Raw genomic sequence first — 22,369 nt, forward strand, 5'->3', positions numbered from 1 at the left:
ATTTAACACACAAAAGAAACTGAACTACCCAGCAGGATATACTTGGATGGGTACGAGGTAGTGTAGGTAGCAATGAGCTGTTGTGATTACTTGTAGAGCAGATATATAATACCTGCAGTGCGCTACTCCAAAGGTGATTTGCCAAATTATGGGCTTGATGCTTCATTGCGTACCACTGGTTTATTTCCAACACACTCGCATGTTGGTGTTAACCTTGCAGTTTCCGGATGCTCTGCATGAGGAGCTAGTACAATGAGTTCCGGCAGGAGAGGGCTCAGGACCACAAGCTAGCGATTCCCCAAGTTTCAAGGCTCAACTCGGGATGGCAGCGTTCCTGTGCGATACCATGGGTTTGAGCTGGTAGTTCACTGGATGGCCCAGGAACACTTCTATCTGGGAGTTCATCTTTATGAAAGAGAATCTTGAGGAAGACATATAGAAAAATCCTAACTTAACTATGCAAGGCCAGGGCTGGCGGTGCAAGGTTTCATGAATTATTATGGGGGTAATGCATTGTCTCAAGCATTGGAGGGTCTAAGGACTTGCGCAAATTCCTCTGCTATTTATGGGACTGAAATCTGGGGCCACTCTGATCATGGTAGGATGGAGCAGAGGGAAATGGTAATGTTGAAAAAACTCCCTGGGCTCCCAAAGAGTGCATCATCTCTTCTTTTAAGATTAGAGCTGGGGGTGAATGGCCTTGCTTTCAATGTTAAGCACCGACCCCTAATGTAATGTTACAAATTGTGCATCTTATCCGCCCTTGAAACCTATAAGGAAGCCCTCTTTGATGTACTTGCGCAAGAAGGTGCTAGATCTCTCCCATGGGTTAGTTATGATTCCAATCTCACCAGAAAACTCGGCCTCCCCTCCATGATAACACTTGAATCTCAGGACAATATGTTAGTGAAAGACTGCATCAAGCAGAGATATAGGGACAGACACTATAAGATTAAACTTTCAGAGCTCGGCTTGGCAGGTCCAAAAGCGGAATACATCAGGCGGAAATCCTGCACTGATGATAAGGAAGCACGTACCTTGCAAAGGCAGCCTACCCTTGTGTAAAATTTGCAGGCGGGTAGACGAAGATCTTGAGCATTTTTTGTTTATGTGTTCCCGATACGGGAGCCTCAGTTATAAGTGGCTTGTCCCTACTTATAAAAAGTATAAATTAAGGGGCACGAAAGAGTCGTCGTAGTTTTTCCTATGTAATCAAAACCATATTGAACTCTAAACCCATTTGGCCTTTTTGAAAAATGCCTGGCGCCTGAGAATTAAATGTATTCTGTAAATGTAAATGTTATGCCATTTAAACCACCCTTTTTTCCTTCTTTTTTTTAACAGTGTTTTATGGTTGGATTAAATGTTGTTATATCTGATTTTTTTTATATTCCTGTTTTTATGGCTACGCTGCCGAAATAAAGATTATACTACTACTACTACTACTACTTCAGAAGAGGCTGTTTGCGAGGGTAAGTAGGAGAAGCCGAGAGTAGTTGTTCCCAATACTCCAAACCTGCAAAGCGCTCTTCCAGGGTTTCTTGATTCGATGAAGAAACATGGGTCTGACGGGACACGGGACAATAGCGGGTTCAGGGTGCCAAACCTTCCAAGAATGTCACTGGCAGATCCTCGAGTCTGCTTTCTTCTTAAGGATACTTGGTTCCTTATGAGGTTCGGTATGAACCTCAGTAGATCTACCTGGAATGGATACAGAGCCCCCTCTCTTATCCAAGATTCGGTTTGCGCTCAAATCTCATATAGACAATGGAAGATCTGCTCAATCGTGGCCCACGGTGGTTCCAGTCATTCATGGCTATCAGACATACTGGCACCAGTAGTTTGGATTCGGACCAACAGTCCCCACCCTCTTCCTGGGCACTTTGCACACGTGACATGCAGGAGCCCACGAAAGTTGCGGTTTTAGCAGGAGGCTGCATGCCCAAATAAGGAATACCCGGATCACTTGACCTGGGGGAAGGCAAAGAGACAAAGCGGCCAAAGGACAGAACAAAAGACTTTTTGGCAGGGCCATTTTCGGCACAGGCCACAGTCTTGGGCCAAACACGGTAAACGCAGTATGGTCGATAAAAATGAAGTAAAAATACTTTAAAAGTAAACTGTTGCCACCAGTTCATCCTAGGTACACTTGTGCAACCACCCAAAAATCCTTAGAGGGTGGCTAGGGCCATACAACTAGAGGACACCTATGTGCAGTACTGTAGGGTACTTGACACATAGCTAAAACGTTACCAAGAAATGGCAACAAAGTCAAAACACTAAGGGAAACATAGTTTCCCAGTACTGATAGCCTGAAGCATGTGTCTGTTTCCCCCTAACAAATGAGCGAAATCCCAGAGGAGCACAGCTAAAGGCTGTGTTCCACTGGGAAAAGTCGGGTTAGGTACTCCAAACAAAAGCAACAACTTTGGGGGGTTCACAAATGGAGGGAAATTGCACCTAAGGGAAATCTTTCCTAAAACTCGCCCCTCCCACACCAAATGACAGGGGGACGTAGTCCACCCATGGATGAGTCTCAAGTTCAGGTCGACTAAACATTCTGGACAACCCATCAGCATTGCTATGTTGGATATCTGGCATGTGCTCAATGGTAAAGTCAAACCATTGCAGGTTTATGGACCACATGAGTCTCTCCCTTCATGTTCATTAGCCACTTCAATGGCTTATGGTCAGTTTGCACAGTGAAGTGGGTCCCATAGAGGTAGGGCCTCAGCTTCCTTAGGGCCCACACGACAGAGAAACATTATTTCTCTACAGTTGACCGCCTGAGCTCTCTGTCTTTAAACTGGAGACTAATAAATCCAGTCGGGTGTTCCTTGCCTTTCTCATCTATCTGTGATAGTACAGCACCTAGCCCAGTGTCAGAGGCATCTGTCTGCACAATAAAAGCATGTTTGTAGCCAGGGGGCCTGAGGACTGGGGCCTGGCACACGCAGTCTTTTAAGCCAGTGAAGGCCTTCTCACACTCCTCAGACCAAGAGACCTTCTTGGGTTTCTTTGGAGTGGTGAGAGCAGTCAGAGGGGCAGCTATGGTGCCATTGTCTGCTATGAAGTTTCAATACTACCCAGTGAGACCTAAGAAGGCTCTCACCTGAGTTTGTGTAGTGGGGGTAGGCCAGTCTTGTACTTCCTGTACTGGGTAAAGCCTGTATCCTCCCTCCACCTACTTCATTTCCAAGTTAGACCACAGATCCTTGTCAAATCTGGCACTTGCTGGCCTTTATGATCAAGTGGGCCTTCTGAGGAGCCTGTAATACTATTCCTATGTGTTCCACATGTTCTTCCCAGGTGGCACTGAAGACTGCTATATCAAGCATAATACATCCAACCCATTTAGGACATGATTCACAAGCCTTTGAAAGGTAGCAGGTGCATTCTTCAATCAAAAGGGCATTACCCTGAACTGGTAAAGACCCTCTGGGGTTGAGAATGCTGTCTTCACCTTGGCATGTTCTGCTAGGGCTATTAGCCAATACCCTGCAGTGAGGTCAAATGGGCTGAGGTACTTGGAGGCACCCAAGGTATCCACTAGCTCATCAGTTCTAGACAAGGGGTGAGCATCTTTCCTGGTGACGGCATTCACAGCCTTGTAGCCCACACAGAACCTCAGCTCAGAGGACCTGCCTTTGGCACCAGAACCACAGGACTGGACCATGAACTACTGGAGGGTTCAATCACCCCAAGATTGAAAGTCTTGGTGACCTTGATCTTGATGTAAGATCTCACCTTATCTGACATCCTGTAACCCCTACGTTTGGTAGGTACACTGTCTCCTATGTCAATTTCGTGTTTGCACCAAGGTGTCAAACCAAGAGTCAGAGAAAACAAGGGGGAGAACTGCCTAAGCAAAGTTCTTACTAACTCTTGCTGGGTAGAAGTCAGGTGAGGGGCCACATGGACAACCTCATTGGAGCCATATATCCGTCTCAAGGACTACTTTGGAACAAGTCAGGCAGTGGCTCGGATTACTTTTTCTCTCTGTCTGATGCCAAAGGTAGTGCTGCTATTTCAACCCTTGGGATGAAAGCCATCATCCTATTTATGTGGAACACTTTAGGGGCCTGACCAGGCCTCTTAAGGTCCACTAAATAGTTTACCTCACCCAGCCTCTCCACAACTGTGTAAGGGCCTGACCATTTGTCCTGTAGGGCTCTAGGATTCATGATTAGGACATCTTGGTCTGGGGTTAAGTGAATGAGGGAAGCCTTCTGGTCATACCATTGTTTCACCAGAGCTTGCCCTGCCTTCAATTTGTCACTGGCCTGATTCATCAGAAAGACCATTCTTTTTCTTAATCCCAACACATAGTCCACTACATTGGAAGTTATAGGGGGAGCAGGGAGCTCCCACCCTTCCTTCAGTTCCACCATAAAAAATGAGCGAAAGCCCAGAGGAGCGCAGCTGAAGGCTGTGTTCCACTGGAAAAAGTCAGGTTTATTTTTATTTTTTTAATTTATTTTGCATTTTTAAAGCGCTCACACAGCCCGGGGGCATCAAGGTGCGGTTACAGGAATACATCTCGTAGTACATATTTATAACACGCTTAAAAACCGGAGATTTCTAAGCGCGGACACAGGGATCGAACCTGTGTTGCTTCGTGTTGTCGTGCAAACAAGTTGCCACTGAGCTATTCTCCTGGGACAAAAGCAAACATTTTGGGGGTTCACAAATGGAGGGAAAATTGCAACTAAGGGAAATCTTTCCTAATAGGAGGCTAAATATGCACAGTCATATGTAAACCTGTTGTCATTCGGATCGCGCAAGTGCGACAACAAAAGTGTAAAGGGGGAAAAGGAGGAGGGAGTAGTGCAGGGGAGAGGGAAGGGAAAGTGCAGTCAGGGCACCAATGCTCTGGGTAAGTGCAGCCTGGGCAGCGCGGCTGTGGGTAAGTGCATGGTGGACAGTAAGCGTCACAGTTACAGCCCTTAAGTGCGCAGTAGGACCGCAGGCAGTGCAGGAAGTCTGGTCATGGAGGGGATTGGTACCATGTGAGACTCTGAGTGTATCCAGAGACCAGTCAGGGCAGGCAGACAGGAAGGATAGCAAGGAAGAGGGAAAAGAAGGCAGAGGAGAAAATAAAGGTTTTGAGCAGCTTCCGGTACTTCAGGTGGTAGGGCTCAAGTTTGAGAGGGGCAGAAAGACCATTCGAGAGGGAGGCACCTGCAGAGGAGAGAGATCTACCCCCCACTTTCAGCTTGGAGAACCATCGGACCCTCAGAGAGTTTGAAGTAGCTGAGTGAAGGACTCTAGAAGCAAGGTATTTCGGTAGTGAGAGTTGTATATAGTGCTGGCCTGGCCCCAGAAAGCCTTGTGGACAATATAAAGGGCCTTGATCCTTGCAACCACCAGCAGCCAGTGCAGGGAGTTTAGGGTTGGAGAGATGCGGTCCCCGGGCTTGGGGCCAAGGATACGTCTTTACAGTCCTGCTCTGGATTATTTAAATTGGGGAGAAGTGTAGCGTTAGGCAGATTGAGAAAGAGGTTGTTGCATTAGTCTAGCCTGGAGGGAACCAGAGCTCTGAAGACAGTGAGCTTCTGGGGGAAGGTGAGAAAAGGTAGAATACGTCTGCAGAGGTGCAGCTGGAAGTGGGCCTTCTTGGCAAGGTCCGTGATGTGAGGAGAGAAGGAGAGAGTGGAGTCGAAGATGACCCCAGGGTTTTTTGCCTCTGAGGAGGACGAGGGTCAAAGGAGGGGGGCCATAGTGCAAGAGTGAAAGCGGGAGCAGGGGTCCCAATGAGCAGAATCTCAGTCTTACTGGCATTGAGGCAGAGATCATAGGAGGCGCATCATATGTGAATCGTGGATAGACAGTCAGGAATGAGTGAGCAAGGAGAGGAGGCTGAGGAAGCCTGAAAGAGAGCTGTGTGTCGTCCATATAGCACTGGAACTTGGAAGAGAAGGTGGGAATTGCGTGGGCCAAAGGGGCCAAGTAGACATTGAAGAGTCAGAGTGAGAGGATAGAGCCCTGGGAGACAGCACAAGTGGAGAGAGAGGTGGTGGGGAGAAAGGACCCAAGTTGGATCTTCAAGGGTCGGTCCAAGAGGAAGGTAGTCAGCCACACCACAGCCTGATCTGTGATGCCCAGGTTCTTGCAGAGACGATTAATCAGGATGGCGTCATTGACCATATCAAAGGCATAGGAGAGATCAAGAAGGATGAGGACAGTGGGAGAGCTTGAGTCAAAGTTAGAGAGAAAATCTTCAAGGGTATTCAGAAGAGCGGTTTCTGTGCCTATGGCTGCTCTGAAGCCAGACTGATGGTCATGTAGACAAACAACAGATTCAGTGTGGAGGGCTAGGTGGGAGATGGCCAGCTTTCCCAGGAGCTTTCCCAGGAAAGGAGTGATGGAGATTGGGCGATAGTTTGCCTGACAGAAAGGATTGGTAGAAGGCTTTTTTAGAGATGGGTGCACAAGGGAGTGCTTGAGGAGAGAGTGGAAAGATCCAGTGGTAAAAGAGTGATTTAAGAAATTGGCCAAGGGTGGAGCGAGGGATGCATTGTGGTCCTTGATACTTCTGGAAGAGCAGGGAGCACCGGTTTGGAAGACACTTTCATACATCGGATTTGTCTAGAAACATGGTCAGGCATTATCGGAGAGAGGGAGGAAGGAAGGAATGCAAGGAGGGGGACAGGTGGCCAAAGGGGGCCTGAGAGAGGTAGAGAGAGAGAGGAAATGGAAAGTGAGGACAGGATGTCCTGAATTTTAGTGGTGAAATGAGAGGCCAGAGCCGAGCAGAGGGCCTGGGAGGGAACGGGAGAGGTGGAGTGTAAGGATGTCATGGTATCAACCGTAAGACAGACCCAAGTGATGACAGTTTAAGGGTGTTTATTTAACTTCAATTGGGTTTTAAAAATGCCTATCTAATCCTAAATCTAATGATGGGAGCAAGCTACGACCATCAAATAATAATAAAGCAGTCCTAGTGGTGGCCTGTCACAATAAAAGGGCCTATACTAATAGACCTATTGCCAATCCTTACCTCTGAATGCAAAATAGTGTGGGAAATAATGTGTTGCAAAAGAAAAATTTTCAAGAAATGATATGTCAGAATATTCAAGCCGTTGGCTTCCCTTGCCCACATTTTCAGCACGGGACAAGGTGGCACACTTGAGCTTAGCACAGTCTTTGGCTTCTCTAGCACTGGGCTGCAGTTCAAAACTTCCACATCATGGCCTTCTGTGCCAAAGTCTCTCTGCCATTCAAACTGCCTCATCACGAGTTTGGCGGTAACCCTTAAATGCAGTGGTAACGCTATTATCGCTGCATTTAAGGGTTGGCCAAATCACGGGCTTGGTTGGGGGAAATTCCACTGCGATTTTGCCAATTTTCGGCACTATTACCACTGGCGGTAATACCGCCTGGCGTGAATAGCGCTAAACATTCCCCATTGGTCCCAATGGGGAATGGGAAATTCCTGAGTGGGCCCAATGGGGATTTACTGGTCCGCCAAACCCATGATCCGGTGCTAAGAACGCTGGGGGTTTGCCAGTAGGGCTGATAGACCCGGCGGAAATACCGCCAGGGTTAGCGCCCAACTCGTGATGAGGCCCAAAAGTCTCTTCTCCCAGAGGACCTGATCCATCAAACAAACAATAAAGTTCCTTTCCTCTTTGCATTTCACAGTTCACAATTTTCTTAGACGATTTACTATTCACCTCGGATCCCCCATCGCCGTGCTCAGATCCACTTTAACACAATACTCTCAGAGTTTTCACATTCTTGTATTTCTCGGGTGATTCACGGCTCACCCCGGATCCCCCTCTGCGGGCTCAGATCCGCTTTGACACAAAATCTTTTATCAGTCTCCCTCTGCTGGGCTCAGACCAATTTATCTATGTAACACCCAAAGCTTTCAATTGGTCTCCCTCAGACCAACTTTATCTACTTTATTATGAACTTTCTTTACTGTATTAACATCGAAGACTTTCGATTGTGCGTGGGATTTTGCTTGAACCATCGCAGGACCACTTTGATTCACAATCCTTTGCCACTGTTTCACTTTCGTCAACTCTCAGCTGGATACCTTACAGAGACCTTTGATTGAGCACACACATGGTGCCGGACCTCTCTGTCAAAGGTATTGTATCTTTGTTTCAAAGTTCAATCACTCACCTGTAGTTCTACTTTACCCGTGTTGGTTATCACACGCGTTTCATACAATGTTCTCTCCAGCGCTCGTCATGCAACGTTGCCGCTTGCAACCTGGCCTTCAACACAGACCGGTCTTGTATCGGTCTCCCCAACTCACTGGCTGCGTTGAGTTCACTGATGCTGCTTTGCTGTTGGAGCCATGGACAGTACAACGGCAGCTGGTGATTCTCCCTTCCTTGATGATCGACGCAGGAGGCCCCCGGGTACCTCCGACACACAATGCAGGATTCCTCAGCCTGGTTTTCTGGTTTTAGGCTTTGTATTCTCGAGGCTTCGTGAAAGTAACGGTTCCTTACCGAAAAGGTCAAGGGTACTTCCCTCCTTGCTATCTCCTTCTGTTTCGCTGTCTTTCTCCTCTTGTTAAACTGCCATATTGGAACTGCTGTTTCCCTGTGTGCTTTGCCTTGCTCAAAGTGTGCTCTCGTGCTCTGTCCTTTATCCATATGGGGAAGTGTAATGGAAGTCAAGTGTGTATGATGGTCAGTAATTGCCTGACCATTGTATTCCGACACGTCAGGTATACGGCTGGGGTGTTAGTCCGTGTTCTCTCATAGCGGGCTGTCTGTGAGAAAGTGTTTGTGTTGTAAAAGGGGGGCAGGGGCTTGAGTTCCTAAATATCCTACCTGGTACAATGGGGTAAAGGTGTTACAGGGGAGGGGATACTGTGTCTCACCATCCGGTGTCCCACTCCCTGAACACCCCTCACCCAGATGATTCCCGCACTGGTCCACCCCCAGTAACTGGATCCAAAAGCAATGGCCATGTCCTAGCCATCTGGATGACAGATCCCTGGGTTTCTCACAGGAGACTGCAGTAGGATTGGCCATCTCCTTGCAGATTTGAAAGAGTTTGGCCATATTGTTAGAGGCCGCAGAGACAGAGGCCTGAATATGGACCCTCTTTTTGGAGAAGACGGAGAGTCTGTATTGTCTTTGGAGCAAGCAACTTGTCAAAGGAGGCACACAATGCCTTTCACTTCCGCTCAGCTACCCTGCACTTACGTTTCACGGTGGCCAAGTCAGAGTCATACCAAGAGTTGCACTTGGAGGTAGGCTTCAGATGGATCCTCATGACAGGGACAAGAATGTCCAGAGTGTTGGAGATAGAAAGATGCAAGTTGGCAAGGGCTGTGTCAGAGTTGGAGAGTTGGAGTCAGCAGCAGGAGTAGGAGGAGTAGAGAACGTTGAGGCAAAGGCAGCCACAGACACTCGCTTCATGGGCCGAATGACCGAGAGGCAAGTGGCAGTGCTGGGTTGGGCTTCGCCTAGGGGACAGGAAGCTTCAGGTGGGAGGAGAGTAGAAACTGGTCAGTCCAAGTGAGAGGAGTAGTGAGAGGGTTAGAGATGGGGATGTCTAAGTAGATGAGAATACCCATGGTGTGTCTGGCAGAGTGTGTTGGACCAGAGGGTAGAATGGAAAGGGAGAGAGAGTTGCAAAGGTTGCGCAAGAGCCCAGAGTAGAGGTCAGAGGCATCCAGGTGGATGTTGAGATCTCCGAGGAGGAAATGTTGAGAGGAAGAGACAAGAAGAGAACAGTTGAGGTCCGCCCATTCTGAGAGGAAGAGTGCCAGGTGGCCTGTAGATGCTGGCCATGGTTAGAGAGCGGCCAGGAGAGATAGAGAGCCTGCAGACAAGGCATTCAAAGGAGGAATAGGCCTGCATGGGAATGGCAGTGCAGGAACCCATTCAGGAAAGATCAGGGCCACTCCACCTCCCGGCCGATTGGTTCCAGGCTCGGAGAGGATCTTATAACCCTCAGGGAGGAGAGTGTCAAAGCTTGTGACAGAGCTGGCCATGAACCATGTCTCGGTGCGAGTGAGGACATCAAGGTCAAGTCTTCGAGGAGGTGGCAGATGTCAGAATATTGTTTGACAGCAGAGGGACCATTGAGAGTAGCTATGTGGTGCAGGTTGCCACTTTTGAAAGACTTCCGGCCAGGGTACAGGAATAGGGTAAACCCTGCAGAAGTGGCAGAGGGGCCAAGGGTGGGCAGAGGCAGTAGCTGGAGGTGGCATAGTGTCCAGCGAGTAGGAGGAGGGGGTGCCAGAGAGGAGGCAGAGGAGGAGGAAGGAGGTGGCAAAGGTGCCAGAGAGCAGGTAGAGGGAGTTGCAGGAGAAGGGAGGAAGCTGATAAGTCACAGGAGACGCCTATCCAGAAGGAGGAGATGGGGCTGAGATCCCTGGACCATGACGGTACCATTTTGATAGACATTAATGATCGCTATAGAGGAGTGGAGGGAAGCCAAGAGGACCTGCCATTGGGTGCCACCATTAATGGGAGAAGAAGAGAAAGGAGAGAGACCATATGAGGAGTCCATAGGTCTGGAGAAGGAACGATAAAGAGGATGTCGGTGAAAGTCTGCCTGGTGGAAGCGCTGATGAAGGTATCAGTGATGGGCAGGCTTGGGTTGGAGACCAGGATATCCTTCTTGCACTTTTTACTTTCAGACTTAGTGAGAGGGATAGGATAGGAGATAGAGTAGCAGTTTGAAAAGATGGAAGAAATTGAGAGCACTATAGAGGGTGCGAGGAGAACAAGGGGAGAGTGAGAGAGGAAAAGAAGCACTGCCCAGAGCCACACAACACAGAATGCACCAGAGTGGAGGGTTCACAAAGTAGGAGGCACACAGGAAGCATAAGCAGGAACACACTACAAGGGGGTATGCAGGAAACAGCATTGACAGAAGACAGGGGGGGCAACAGAGATCAACAGCCAAAGGGAGACAGTGGCCACAGCAGTAACTAATGGACCCAACAGTGGTCAGCAGTAGGGTGTGCAGAGACAGAGAAAGTAAAAAAAAACAAGTGTTTAAGTTGAAGTATATGCACTGAGAAAAACACCCACATTAAAGAGGGAACAAGGCCTAGTTTCAAATGCAACAGCATTGCAAAGCACCCAGATTTGACTTTCCTAGAAAGAGGGGAAAATACCTAGTTTTAAATGCAACAGCAATGCAAAGCACCCAGATTTGACTTTGCTAGAGAGATGTGAGAGGTGGCTAAACAGTACAGTTCACTTCAATGTTTATGAGTGGTGAGATAAGAGAAATAAGAATAATTAGAGGAGTGGTTCAAGTTAATTGGGTGCAGTGATTGCTGCGCCCCCATCTGCAGCGCACTTACTTTGCCAATCGAAGCAGGTTGATGGCTGCAGTCTTCCTACTTCCCCGGCTGACATCGCCGGACACGATCTGGAGCTGCTTCTGTAGGAGCTGCCCTTTGCCTCTGGCCCCTTAGCCACAGGGGGCTTCAATGGGCAGTGGGATGGCCCTGAGAGAATCACCTAAGTAGGCCAAAGGTCCTAATTGGGGGAGGAGGGTTGGACAAGGGGGAGGGAGGACACAACACGGAAGAAACCCTGGGCCAAAAGACAGGTTGCACAGCGCTCAAATAAGGATAACCTATCATTTACATACACAAATGACTAATGAGGCAAGATGGAATGGATGCCTCACCTGGCGCAATGGATAGAAAAGTGGTGAGGATCAAGCGCAGGACAAGGTTCTCACTCAGGCTGGGGAACAATTAGCCAATGGGGATAGAGGGGGACAAGGGAGAGGGAGGACACAAAATGGAAGAAACGCTGGGCCAAAGACAGATTGCACAGCGCTCAAACAGGGATAACCTATAATTTACAAATACAAATGACTAATGGTGCTGGATGGAATGGAGGCCTCAAATGTGGGCAACAGATGGAAAAGTGGTGAGGATTGAGCACAGGACAAGGCCCTCGCTGTCGTAAATCTCCCCCCGTCTCACCTGTGATCGGGATCTTCCTTGTTCGGCCGCAGGACTCTTCCTGTGGATCGTTCGGGTCTTGAATAGGCTCGCCCGAGTCTCGTCAGGTTGCAGGACGCGTTCAGAGTTCCGGGAAGTTCGTGGTTCCAGGGTATCCAGGATTAGCGATGAACGAGTAAGTAGGGGGGGAAATCCAGGAACAGGATAAAAGGTAAGGAAGGAAGTAAGAAGATCAAAGGAAACCAATGTAGAGAGTAAGCACACGTCGGGTCACTACCGAAGATAGCGTTGAGACGCGTGGACCCGCAGGGGCGTGACCAATTTATAGTACGTGCCTTGACGTGAAAGCTAGTGCATAGCACAGAGCTTGGTACGGCCATGTTGGGAGGAACAAGGAGTACAAGCCCTTCGTGACAATGACCATGAGGTCCAGAAGGGGCAATTTCGCTGGGTCATGACAGCATGCCCCCTCCAAAGACTGGTTCCTCCAGGCTTGCCTGGGTGAATAAGATGGAATCTTCTGAGCAAACGAGGGGTCATTAAATTAGAAACTGGTTCCCATGTTCTCTCGCTAAGTGGGTTAGCCTTTCCACTCGACCAGATATTGTAGTCGACCCCTCCTATACCTGGAATCACATATCCTGGACACCTCATATTCCAACTAGTCGTCCACAACAACAGGTGTGGGTTTGAAGGGCTTTCGAGTAGAACTAACGTAGGGTTTCAACAGGGAAGTATGGAAGACTGGATGTGTCTTCTTCCAGGAATACGGGAGCTTAAGTCGGAAGGAGACAGGATTGATGATCTCCTTTATAGAAAATGGACCATAACAGCGAGGAGCTAATTTGTTTGGTCGTAGATGTCGAGGTAACATTTTCGAGGCTAACCAGACTTGATCGCCAACTGAATATGAAGGTGATGGTCTTCTCTTAGAGTCCGCATATCTTTCGGTTCGAGTCTGGGCCTGTTCTAACTGATCCTTTGCCTCTCTTTGTAAGTCGATCAGCGTCTGAATCCAAGAGTCAAGGGTAGGTACCGGAGTAGATTCTGGAAGAACTGATGGTAAAACAGACGGGTGATAACCTTGACTGCAATAGAAAGGGCTGATCTTGAGAGCTGAATGATCTGAGTCATTGTAGGAGAATTCGCCTAAAGGTATAAGGAGAGACCAATCGTCTTGAACTTGGGTGGCAAAACAACGAAGATATTGTTCCAGGGTTTGATTTACTCGTTCCGTTGCCCCATTGGTTTGTGGATGATAGCCTGAAGAAAGGGCATGTTGGATTCCTAGAACACGACAGAGATGTTTCCAGAATTGTGAAATATACTGAGGTCCCCGATCCGAAATAATCTTGGAAGGAAGGCCATGAAGACGAAAAGTATGTTCCAGGAAAATTCCAGCAAGTTCTGAGGAAGATGGTAGTTTATACAATGGTGTAAAATGAGCTAGATGAGTGAACAAGTCAATGGTTACCATGATGGTTGTATATCCTCGGGAAGGTGGTGTTCAACAATGAAGTCAGTGGCAATAACTTCCCAGGGTCTGGTTGGCAACGTAGGTTGTAGAAGCAGACCCGCCGGCCTCTGATTATCATATTTGTTCTGACTACAAATAGCACAGGTCTTAATGCATTGAACTACACTGGACTTCATCCCTGGCCACCAGAACTGTCTTTGTATAAGACGGAAGGTGTTGGTTACTCCTCGATGGCCGGAGTGAAGAGTATCATGGCATAGATTCATTACCCTCTGTTGAAGTTCTTTTATCGGAATGACCACTGAATTGTTCTTGAATAAATATCCTTCCTTGATTGTCAGACGCCAGGGATTTTTCTTCGATATGTCCTTCCAGAGTTCAGATAATTGAGTCTGTGCTCTGATTTCTTCCAGGAGATTGATCGCTTGAGCTACAAAGATTGTGGGTGGAAACATTTTAGGATAGATCTTATCCTCCAAGGGAACGTAGTCGGGACGCCGAGAAAGGGCATCGGAAATCAAGTTTTGCGATCCAGGAACATGTGAAATTTGAAATTGATATTGAGCAAAGAAGTGGGCCCATCGAGCTCGTCTACTGTTCCTGCACTCCATGGATTGTAGGACCTGAAGATTTCGATGATCAGTACGGACTTGAACTGGATATTTAGCACCCAGGAGTAAATGTCTCCATTCAGTGAAGGCATGACGAATAGCCAATAACTCCTTCTCCAGAACTGAGTAGTGAGTCTCGCTGGTGGTCAGGATCCGTGAGAGATAAGCAATGGGATGTTCCAACTTATCATCGGATTCTTGTTTTAAAACTGCTATGGCGTAATTGGAGGCATCAGTTTCCACTAGAAAAGGACGATTTATGTCAGGTTGGGCCAGGATGGGGGCCTGAGTGAATTCTTCTTTCAAGCGTTGGAATGCCTTGTCTTGTGGTATAGACCAGTTAAATGGAACGTCTTTCTTCAGGAGATTAACAATGGGTTGAACAATCTTGGAAAAGGTGGGAATGAATTTCCGGTAGAAGTTGGCAAGCCCCAGGAAGGATTGTATTTGCTTAACAGATGTTGGGGCGGGCCAAGCCAGTATGGCCTTCACCTTTGAGGGGTCCATACTAATTCCTTCTGAACTAAGGACAAATCCCAGATAGTGAACTGATGTAACATGAAACAAACATTTTTCTGGTTTGGCTAAGAGTTGATTTTCACGGAGACGTTGAAATACTGCTTTTACATGTTCTTCATGTTTCAAGGAGTCCTTGGAGAAGATCAATATGTCATCCAAGTAGACGATAACATTGAGAAATAACATGTCAGAGAACACCCTATCCATAAAACGCTGGAAGACTGCGGGAGCATTAGTCAGACCAAAGGGCATGACTAGGTATTCAAAGTGACCAAAGGGTGTTCTAAAGGCTGTTTTCCATTCGTCTCCTTCCCGGATACGGATCAAATGGTAAGCACCTCAGAGATCCAGTTTCGTAAATATCACTGCACCTCTCACAGCTTCAAGGATATCCGAGATCAGGGGTAGTGGGTATCTGTCTTTCAGGGTGTATTGATTTAGGCCCCGATAGTCCAGGCAAGGTCTGAGCTCTTTGGTATCCTTTTTTGGAACGAAGAACAATGAAGCACCAGCTGGTGATTTTGAAGGTCTTATGGTGCCGTTCTCAAGATTAGTGTCTAGGTATTCCCGGAGGGCTCTCTTTTCGGGTTATGAAAGGATAAACATCCTGCCAAAGGGAATCACTGCTGAGGGTTCAGTCTCTATGGCACAGTCTTCGGGTCTATGTGGAGGTAAGGCTTGAACAATGGCAGTAGAGAATACATCAGCATACCCTTGCCAGATCTCTGGAACTTGTACAATATTGGAAACCATGAGTGGTGTCTCTGGACACCTTGGTAGACTTATAGGAGCTGTGACTGAGGTATCCAGGTTTAAACAATGGTTCATACAGAACTCCGAGCCCAGGAATAAGGATCCGGCTGTCCAGTTAATATATGGATTGTGCCTTTGTAACCTGGGCATGCCCAGAACCAAGGGGTAATGGGCTGATTTTATAATGTCAAACACAATCCTTTCTTGATGATGATTTATGGAAAGATGGATCTCCCTTGTTTGCAGACTTATGGGTCCTGAGGAAAGAGGTCTTCCGTCAATTGCTTCCACTGGCTGTGAAAAACTTCTTGCTTCATATGGAATGTTATGACTTCTGACCCAATCTTGATCAATGAAGACTCCCATTGCTCCGCAATCCACCAAGGCCAGAATGGGGTAGACCTTGTCCTTGGATGGCGATAAAAAGGCCTGTAATATCACCAATTTGTTTTGTCCAGGAGAGTTCAAGGATGGAATTGATGTGGAGCAAACATCGCTCTCTCGAAACCTTGCTCCATTTAGGATCGGGAGCTGGCATTTCCCGAGCGTCGGGGAGGAGCCAGAGGACACTCTTTAACTAGATGTTTATCTGAGGCACAATACATGCATAAGCCTGTGTGTATCCTTCTTAACCTTTCCTGCGGGGAAATTGGTCCACGAAAGGCTCCAAGTTGCATGGGTTCAGAATCAGTGCTCGGATTCTTGGCAGATTCTGTCCTTGTAGAATTCTCTGGGGAGTTTCTTTGAATTGAGACTTTATTCTTTTTCTTTTCGGCCTTTCTTTCTTGGATTCTGAGGTCTATTTGCATAGACAAGTCCAGGAGGGCCTGGAATGAACTAGGACGTGCCACCCTGGCTAATTCGTCCTTAATCTCTTCATTTAGACCTCTGCGAAACAAGGTAAAACTGGCTTCCAGGGGCCAGTCCGCCTCTTTGGCTAGCTGTTTGAATCTGGTAACATAGGTCAACATGTCTTGGGATCCTTGTTGGAAGTCAAGTAACTTCTCTTGAGCACCGTGGACCAGCTCTGGACGTTTGAAAATGGTCTTGAGTTCTGCGATGAACCCTTCATAATCATCCAGGAGAGCATCCCCTGAATTGAGTAAAGGAGTGGCCCATGTAAGGGCATTACCGGAAAGATGCGATATTATGAAGCCCACCTTAGCCCTAGGAGTTGAGAAATAGTAGGGCTTGAAGGTAAAATGTACCAAACAGGAATCCAGGAATCCACGTAAGGTCTTTGTTGAACCATCGTATTTATCAACCACTCCTCCCAATAATACGCTGTCCTTGTTCGCGGAGTCACGTGACAAGACAAGCTGTCTTAGCGCTGCATTCTCGGCTTTTAAAGTCTGCATCTCTGTGGAAAGTTCTTGCATTCCGCGCATCAGGTCCTGAATAGCATTCTCCATGGTAGAATCCGAATTGATCGTTTGGCGTCTCAAACTGTAGTAAATCTCCCCCCGTCTCACCTGTGATCGGAATCTTCCTTGTTCGGCCGCAGGACTCTTCCTGTGGATCGTTCGGGTCTTGAATAGGCTCGCCCGAGTCTCGTCAGGTTGCAGGACGCGTTCAGAGTTCCGGGAAGTTCGTGGTTCCAGGGTATCCAGGATTAGCGATGAACGAGTAAGTAGGGGGGGGAAATCCAGGAACAGGATAAAAGGTAAGGAAGGAAGTAAGAAGATCAAAGGAAACCAATGTAGAGAGTAAGCACACGTCGGGTCACTACCGAAGATAGCGGTGAGACGCGGGGACCCGCAGGGGCGTGACCAATTTATAGTACGTGCCATGACGTGAAAGCTAGTGCATAGCACGGAGCTTGGTACGGCCATGTTGGGAGGAACAAGGAGTACAAACCCTTTCGTGACAATGACCATGAGGTCCAGAAGGGGCAATTTCACCGGGTCATGACACTCGCTCAGGCAGGGGAACAGTCAGCCAATAGGGGTGTGGGTGGACAAGGAGGAGAGAGGAAACAACACAGAAGAAACACTGGGCCAAAAGACAGAGCACACAGCACTCAAACAAGGAAACATTATAATTTAAACACACACAAATGACTAATGGGGTTGGATCAAGTCGATGCCTCACCTGGCACAATGGATGACCTTGTTATTTGAAATGGATATTACACCTGCTTGAAAGAATGTGCTAAATAGTTAAATGATAATGAGTTTAACATCAAACTCGTGATAAATAAAACTAAATCACAGACAAAATTTACTTTTTGGTTTTGGACCTATATGTTAAAGATATTTGGCAATACCATCCTGCATGCAAACATCAACTAAGTATATACTTAACAACATCCCATATGGAGCATTTCTCGGGATTACAAGGAATTGTAGTGATGAAAAAGATTTTGATAAACATGCATCAGCAGCCCTGAAGAAGTTCCACGTCAGAGGGTACAATATCAATACAGTCATTAGAGAATACATGAAATCAATAGCCAAGCCCAGACAACATATTTTCCAATAGAAGATAAAACAAGACATTTCTTACAAAGAACACGTTAGATTTATTACAATGCATACCTCACAAAATGTTATTGTAGAAAAATTTTAAGGAACCATTAGGATGCTCTCTTTTTTGATCAAGACATTCAATAATTTCTAGAAGGAAACCCCAGTATTGTACATCGTAAAGCACCTACAATCAGGAACAAAATGAGCCCTAGCTTACTGAAACCAGATGTGGAATTACGAAACAACCACACAAGAACAGGCTGGCTCAAAACAATTAATGGAAATTATAAATGTGGCCCTTGAATAACATGTATGGGTGTACATGGCATGGGTAGTATAGCTCAGTGGCAACACGCTCGCCTTGGAAGCAAGAGAACACAGAGCATCACAGGATCAAACCAGGGTCAGCGAACCTCTTCATTATTAAGCACATTATAAAAAAAACTATTATAAAAAATCAATTATAATTAGGTAAACACACGACAGATACAAATAAAGAAATTGTTCTGCCAAGTGAAAAAAACTAAAATTAAAAGCTTTATTAAATGCGATACCAAATTCATGATCAATGCTATTTTATGTGTATGCACCAAATGGTACATTAGAAGCACAACACATAAATTAAAGACCAGAATTCAAGACTATAGTAGAGCGATTACAAATCAAAACCCAAAAATCCATTGGCAACACATTGGATGGAAGAACATGGACAGATTTCCATTGACAAAAATAAATGTACATGAATTGTGGAAATCAAATTATCACAGCGAGGTGGCAATAACGAGTTACAATTCAACAGGCAGCAATGTCGTTGAATAAGAAAAAATAATTCTCAAATGATTGTGTATTGCTTGATGAAGGCTAGTTCGGATTTGTTCCATTAAGTGCAAGACTGTTGCCATTTGGGCAGTACATGACCTTTGCTTTTACACACACTGTTTTGTGTTCACAGTTGAATAGCTGGTAAGAGACCTCCTAACACTATCCAGATCTCTCGCTTTATATTTGTGTGCTCCATGCAATGTCCTGATACTATAAATAACTTCTGGTGACGAGTTGAGTAAACATTTGCGCTGTGCTCATCGGCATCAAGCACAAAAAAGAGGCATTTACAATATCAAGACTCTCTCCTGCGGGAACAGAGGATATTGGTGCGTCTATGAAGGACAACACTCATGGTATGAACATTTTGATTGATCAATGTGTCAGGTAACAAACAACACAAACGAGAAAAACATTGTTCTATCATAACAGTATTGTAGAAACGTGGCCACAGTCAACCGAGAACAGTGTCTTGAACCTGGGTATGTCAGACAAGCCAATGGGTTCCCTAGATGTGCTCGGTATTGTCTGTGTCAGTCTTATGAGATAAAAGATGGAAGGCATTATGTTTCATCTAAGTGTATTGTTTGTCTGCTGAAAAACACATCTTGCATGCACTGATTGTGTGTTAACAGTAAGCCTGTTCATTTACATACATTTTTCTGAAAAAAAAGTGTTTTAAGCATACCATTTTTTTTTACTGAACTGTTGAAATCACTGAAAGGATGGTCTGAAAACATGTATGTGCTTCTTAATGTTAAATAAGCTATTGTCCAGGAATCTTCTCTTTGCTAAAGAGACTAGTAAAGAGATCAGGCTGGTGGCTGAGTCGATCTCTGGTGTGCACCTGAGAAGTGAGGTACAGGGGAGCTGGAATAGTCACTCACAAAGTTGTGCTCCAGCCTTGGGGTCAGTGTTCTCCAGTGTAGTTGAGAGAAGAAGGAAAGGAAAGCACTGCTCCCGACTGCATAACATCGCTAACTATTGACAGCAAGGCCTCCCATGTTTCTTATTGGAAGACTGTGAAATGAGGCAATTGTCTTAAAAGACCTTCTCCCGCAGCTTTAGAAAATATATATTATTATTAAAACAAGCGCCCTTGCACTGGAAATAGAAAAAGGTGTAACACAGTCTTTGCATGTTGGAACATTCTGTGGGTGGGATATGAAGATGTTGGGGAAATGGTGGAGGGGCAGCGCTCAGGTTCGTACCCCCTAATGCATAATTCCACAGGTCAGCCACCAAACATTTGCATCAGTGACCCCTGACATTCCGCTGGGTCACTTCACGGGGCAGTGGGTTTGGTCACCCCAATAATAATTGTACGATGGGGGAAAGTCACTGCCCATTGCCAGCAGGAGTGTGGAAATAATGGGCTAGTTAATGCTGGGAGATTGCCTACATTTGTAATCCTCATTAGCCAACTTTTTTAAACAACCATTTGCAAAGCCAATATGCCTGCCTTTTCTAATGTAGAGCTTAGACTTTTTGTTCCAGTGTTTGTTCGTTGTTGTCACTATGGCAATTTAAACATCAGTATGTGATGGATGGGTGTGGGCGCGGGAAACTAGATAGATCACTGACGCAGGCATGGTTAGTTTTTGAATATTCATGTAAACACTACAACCCCCCAAAATTAGATCATAAAGAGTTTTGTGTAATATAAGAATTTTAAGTGTCTTTCTATGTGTCATGCGTGAGTCCTAGATGATAGTCCTGGTACATGACAGTGCATGACATCTTGATCGCATGAGATAACGCACATCATGAACCTGTCCAGTGAGTGTGCCATTTCCTACGTCTCGGTGAAACAAACAGGCAATAACACATCATTATACAGATGCCTCACACAAGCTCTACCCACTGGTCTTAGGTTGAGTATTAAGGTTCCTAAGCACTTGTGAAATGTGTAACAGACTGAGAAAAATTGATGAAGGTGAAAGTGAGTTTCAGATGGAGGTTTGTGGGATTTCCAGATGTATGGACCTTTTTAGACAGATACAGCATAAGCATGACGGACCACATGGGGTGTATGCACAGACGAACTACAGAGCGTGTGGGAGGGCAAGTAACCAGTGATAAGAAAACAGAAATGGGGAAGAAGCACATTTCAAGAAATGTCCAGGAATCAGAAGTTTAACTGAAAAGAGGTAGGAATCAGCTCAAGAATTGTAGTGTCAAAGAAGGTATGGGAGACATGGCAGATCACAACTAGAAAGTGTATCATGGCATTTTGAAAATATTGAAAGAGAGAGGATTTCTTGTGAGAAATGAATAACAATATACCACGAGAAAGTAAAACAAATAAAAGGTTCTGCTCTTTCCTAATGGAAGTTCATGCAGGCACTAAGTGTGAGCCTTTTCCTCCCTGGCCATGACAGTGAACCATGGAAATGAATTCTCTTTACCATTCTCTCAAGGCATATTTAGGATATTCGCTTTATCCAGAGTGTTGGAGAGCCTCCACTGAGAATGTACATGGTTCAAATAACCTGTTCTATGGAATGTCTTCCACTCTGGAGGGTCTAGAACCCCATTTTAGCTCATTGACCCTTCATAGATGGGTCATTTCCATTATCAGCCTGGTCCCACCCACAAAGGCAGTCCAGCATCAAAATGCTAAGCAATTCTCCACTGAACAAAAGTACCATCAGCAACCCCAGACACGTGATTCAGCCTTCTTGGGCTTCCTCAGTGAGGTGAAGCTGAGGCTCTCTAAGGCACAGTGGTCAAGTGCTCCGCGTCTGTATTATCCCCCGTTCCTGCCCCAATTGACACTTTATTGTAAAGAAGGATCAAATTGCCCTTTAAAGATATGATGGCATTGCTCCTTATCCAATTATCTTGTGTAGTCTTCCGCACATTGCCTATTACCAAGGGGCACGCCAACACATGTTATGTTCAACATCTGTAATGATGAACGAGGCGGCATATGGGATTTCTCAAAAAAGACTATATTTTCCACATTACACATTGTCACCCTTCATGGCTCTCAATAATAAACGCAGAGGTTGGTTGGCCTCAAATAAAAGTGTCAAAATACAACATTTTATCATTTTAAATACACCAACGAAAGCACCGCTCACCGTCATCCCCAACTTCCGCTTTTACCCAGTCGGTCACGTTGTCCACGCTGGCTGGGTTCGTCACGTCCAGGAGTGTCGTTTTAAGGCCGCTGGAGGTGGCTGCTGATAACTGCGCAGCTCCGGCCTCTGTGAGGCAACCTGCAAGCACTCGGAAACCACATCTGTCGAAAGTCTTCGCAGCAAGGTTTCCAAATCCTGTGTCACATCCCGTGATGAAAACGAATTTATCCGTGAGCGTGGCAATCTTCCGGCTATCTCTCAATTTCCACCGCAAATAGCAGACAGCCAGCAGAACTGCGAGCACAGCAAACGCCCACATTTCCCAGGCCAGGCTTACAATTTTCTGAAACAGAGAGAGCATTAGGTTCTTGTAAAGAGGCAGGCGTCGAACGATCCACTTTTTCCAACAGTCCAATTAATTGTAACAGACTACAAAACCATTTGTTTAAAAAAATGCAAAACTGAAGAAGTCTAATTGGAAAAATTACTATTTGATATGTTTCTTGAAAGATGGGTTGGTAATTACTGAAGTGGGGTGTTGACACGTGCAATCAGCTCTAAACAAATGACAGTCAGCATCATAGAATAGGAGCTTCACCGGTATATTCACATTGGTCGTTCCAATGCGGCTATGGCGTTCTGTACAGAAGTCTGTGTGTGCGCACCTTCTAATGTTTGCAAAAAGTAACTTCAAAGTGTGAATGGGTGTGTGTGGCAAAGGGGGA

At 46.2% G+C, this 22,369-nt stretch overlaps 1 protein-coding gene across 1 annotated transcript in view; it reads right to left on the bottom strand.

Moving 5' to 3' along the window:
* The window catches only part of LOC138488885 (dehydrogenase/reductase SDR family member 9-like), a 159,388-nt gene that overhangs the window by 114,185 nt on the left and 22,834 nt on the right, over window positions 1-22,369 (bottom strand). The window contains exon 2 of the mRNA XM_069616255.1: window positions 21,645-21,987. Coding sequence (XP_069472356.1) covers window positions 21,645-21,963 — 319 coding nt within the window. The 5' untranslated portion in view covers window positions 21,964-21,987. The remainder of the gene's footprint in view (window positions 1-21,644; window positions 21,988-22,369) is intronic.

The sequence above is a fragment of the Ambystoma mexicanum genome, chromosome 9, assembly GCF_040938575.1.
Source record: "Ambystoma mexicanum isolate Mex_15411 chromosome 9, UKY_AmexF1_1, whole genome shotgun sequence".
Taxonomy (NCBI): Eukaryota; Metazoa; Chordata; class Amphibia; order Caudata; family Ambystomatidae; genus Ambystoma; species Ambystoma mexicanum.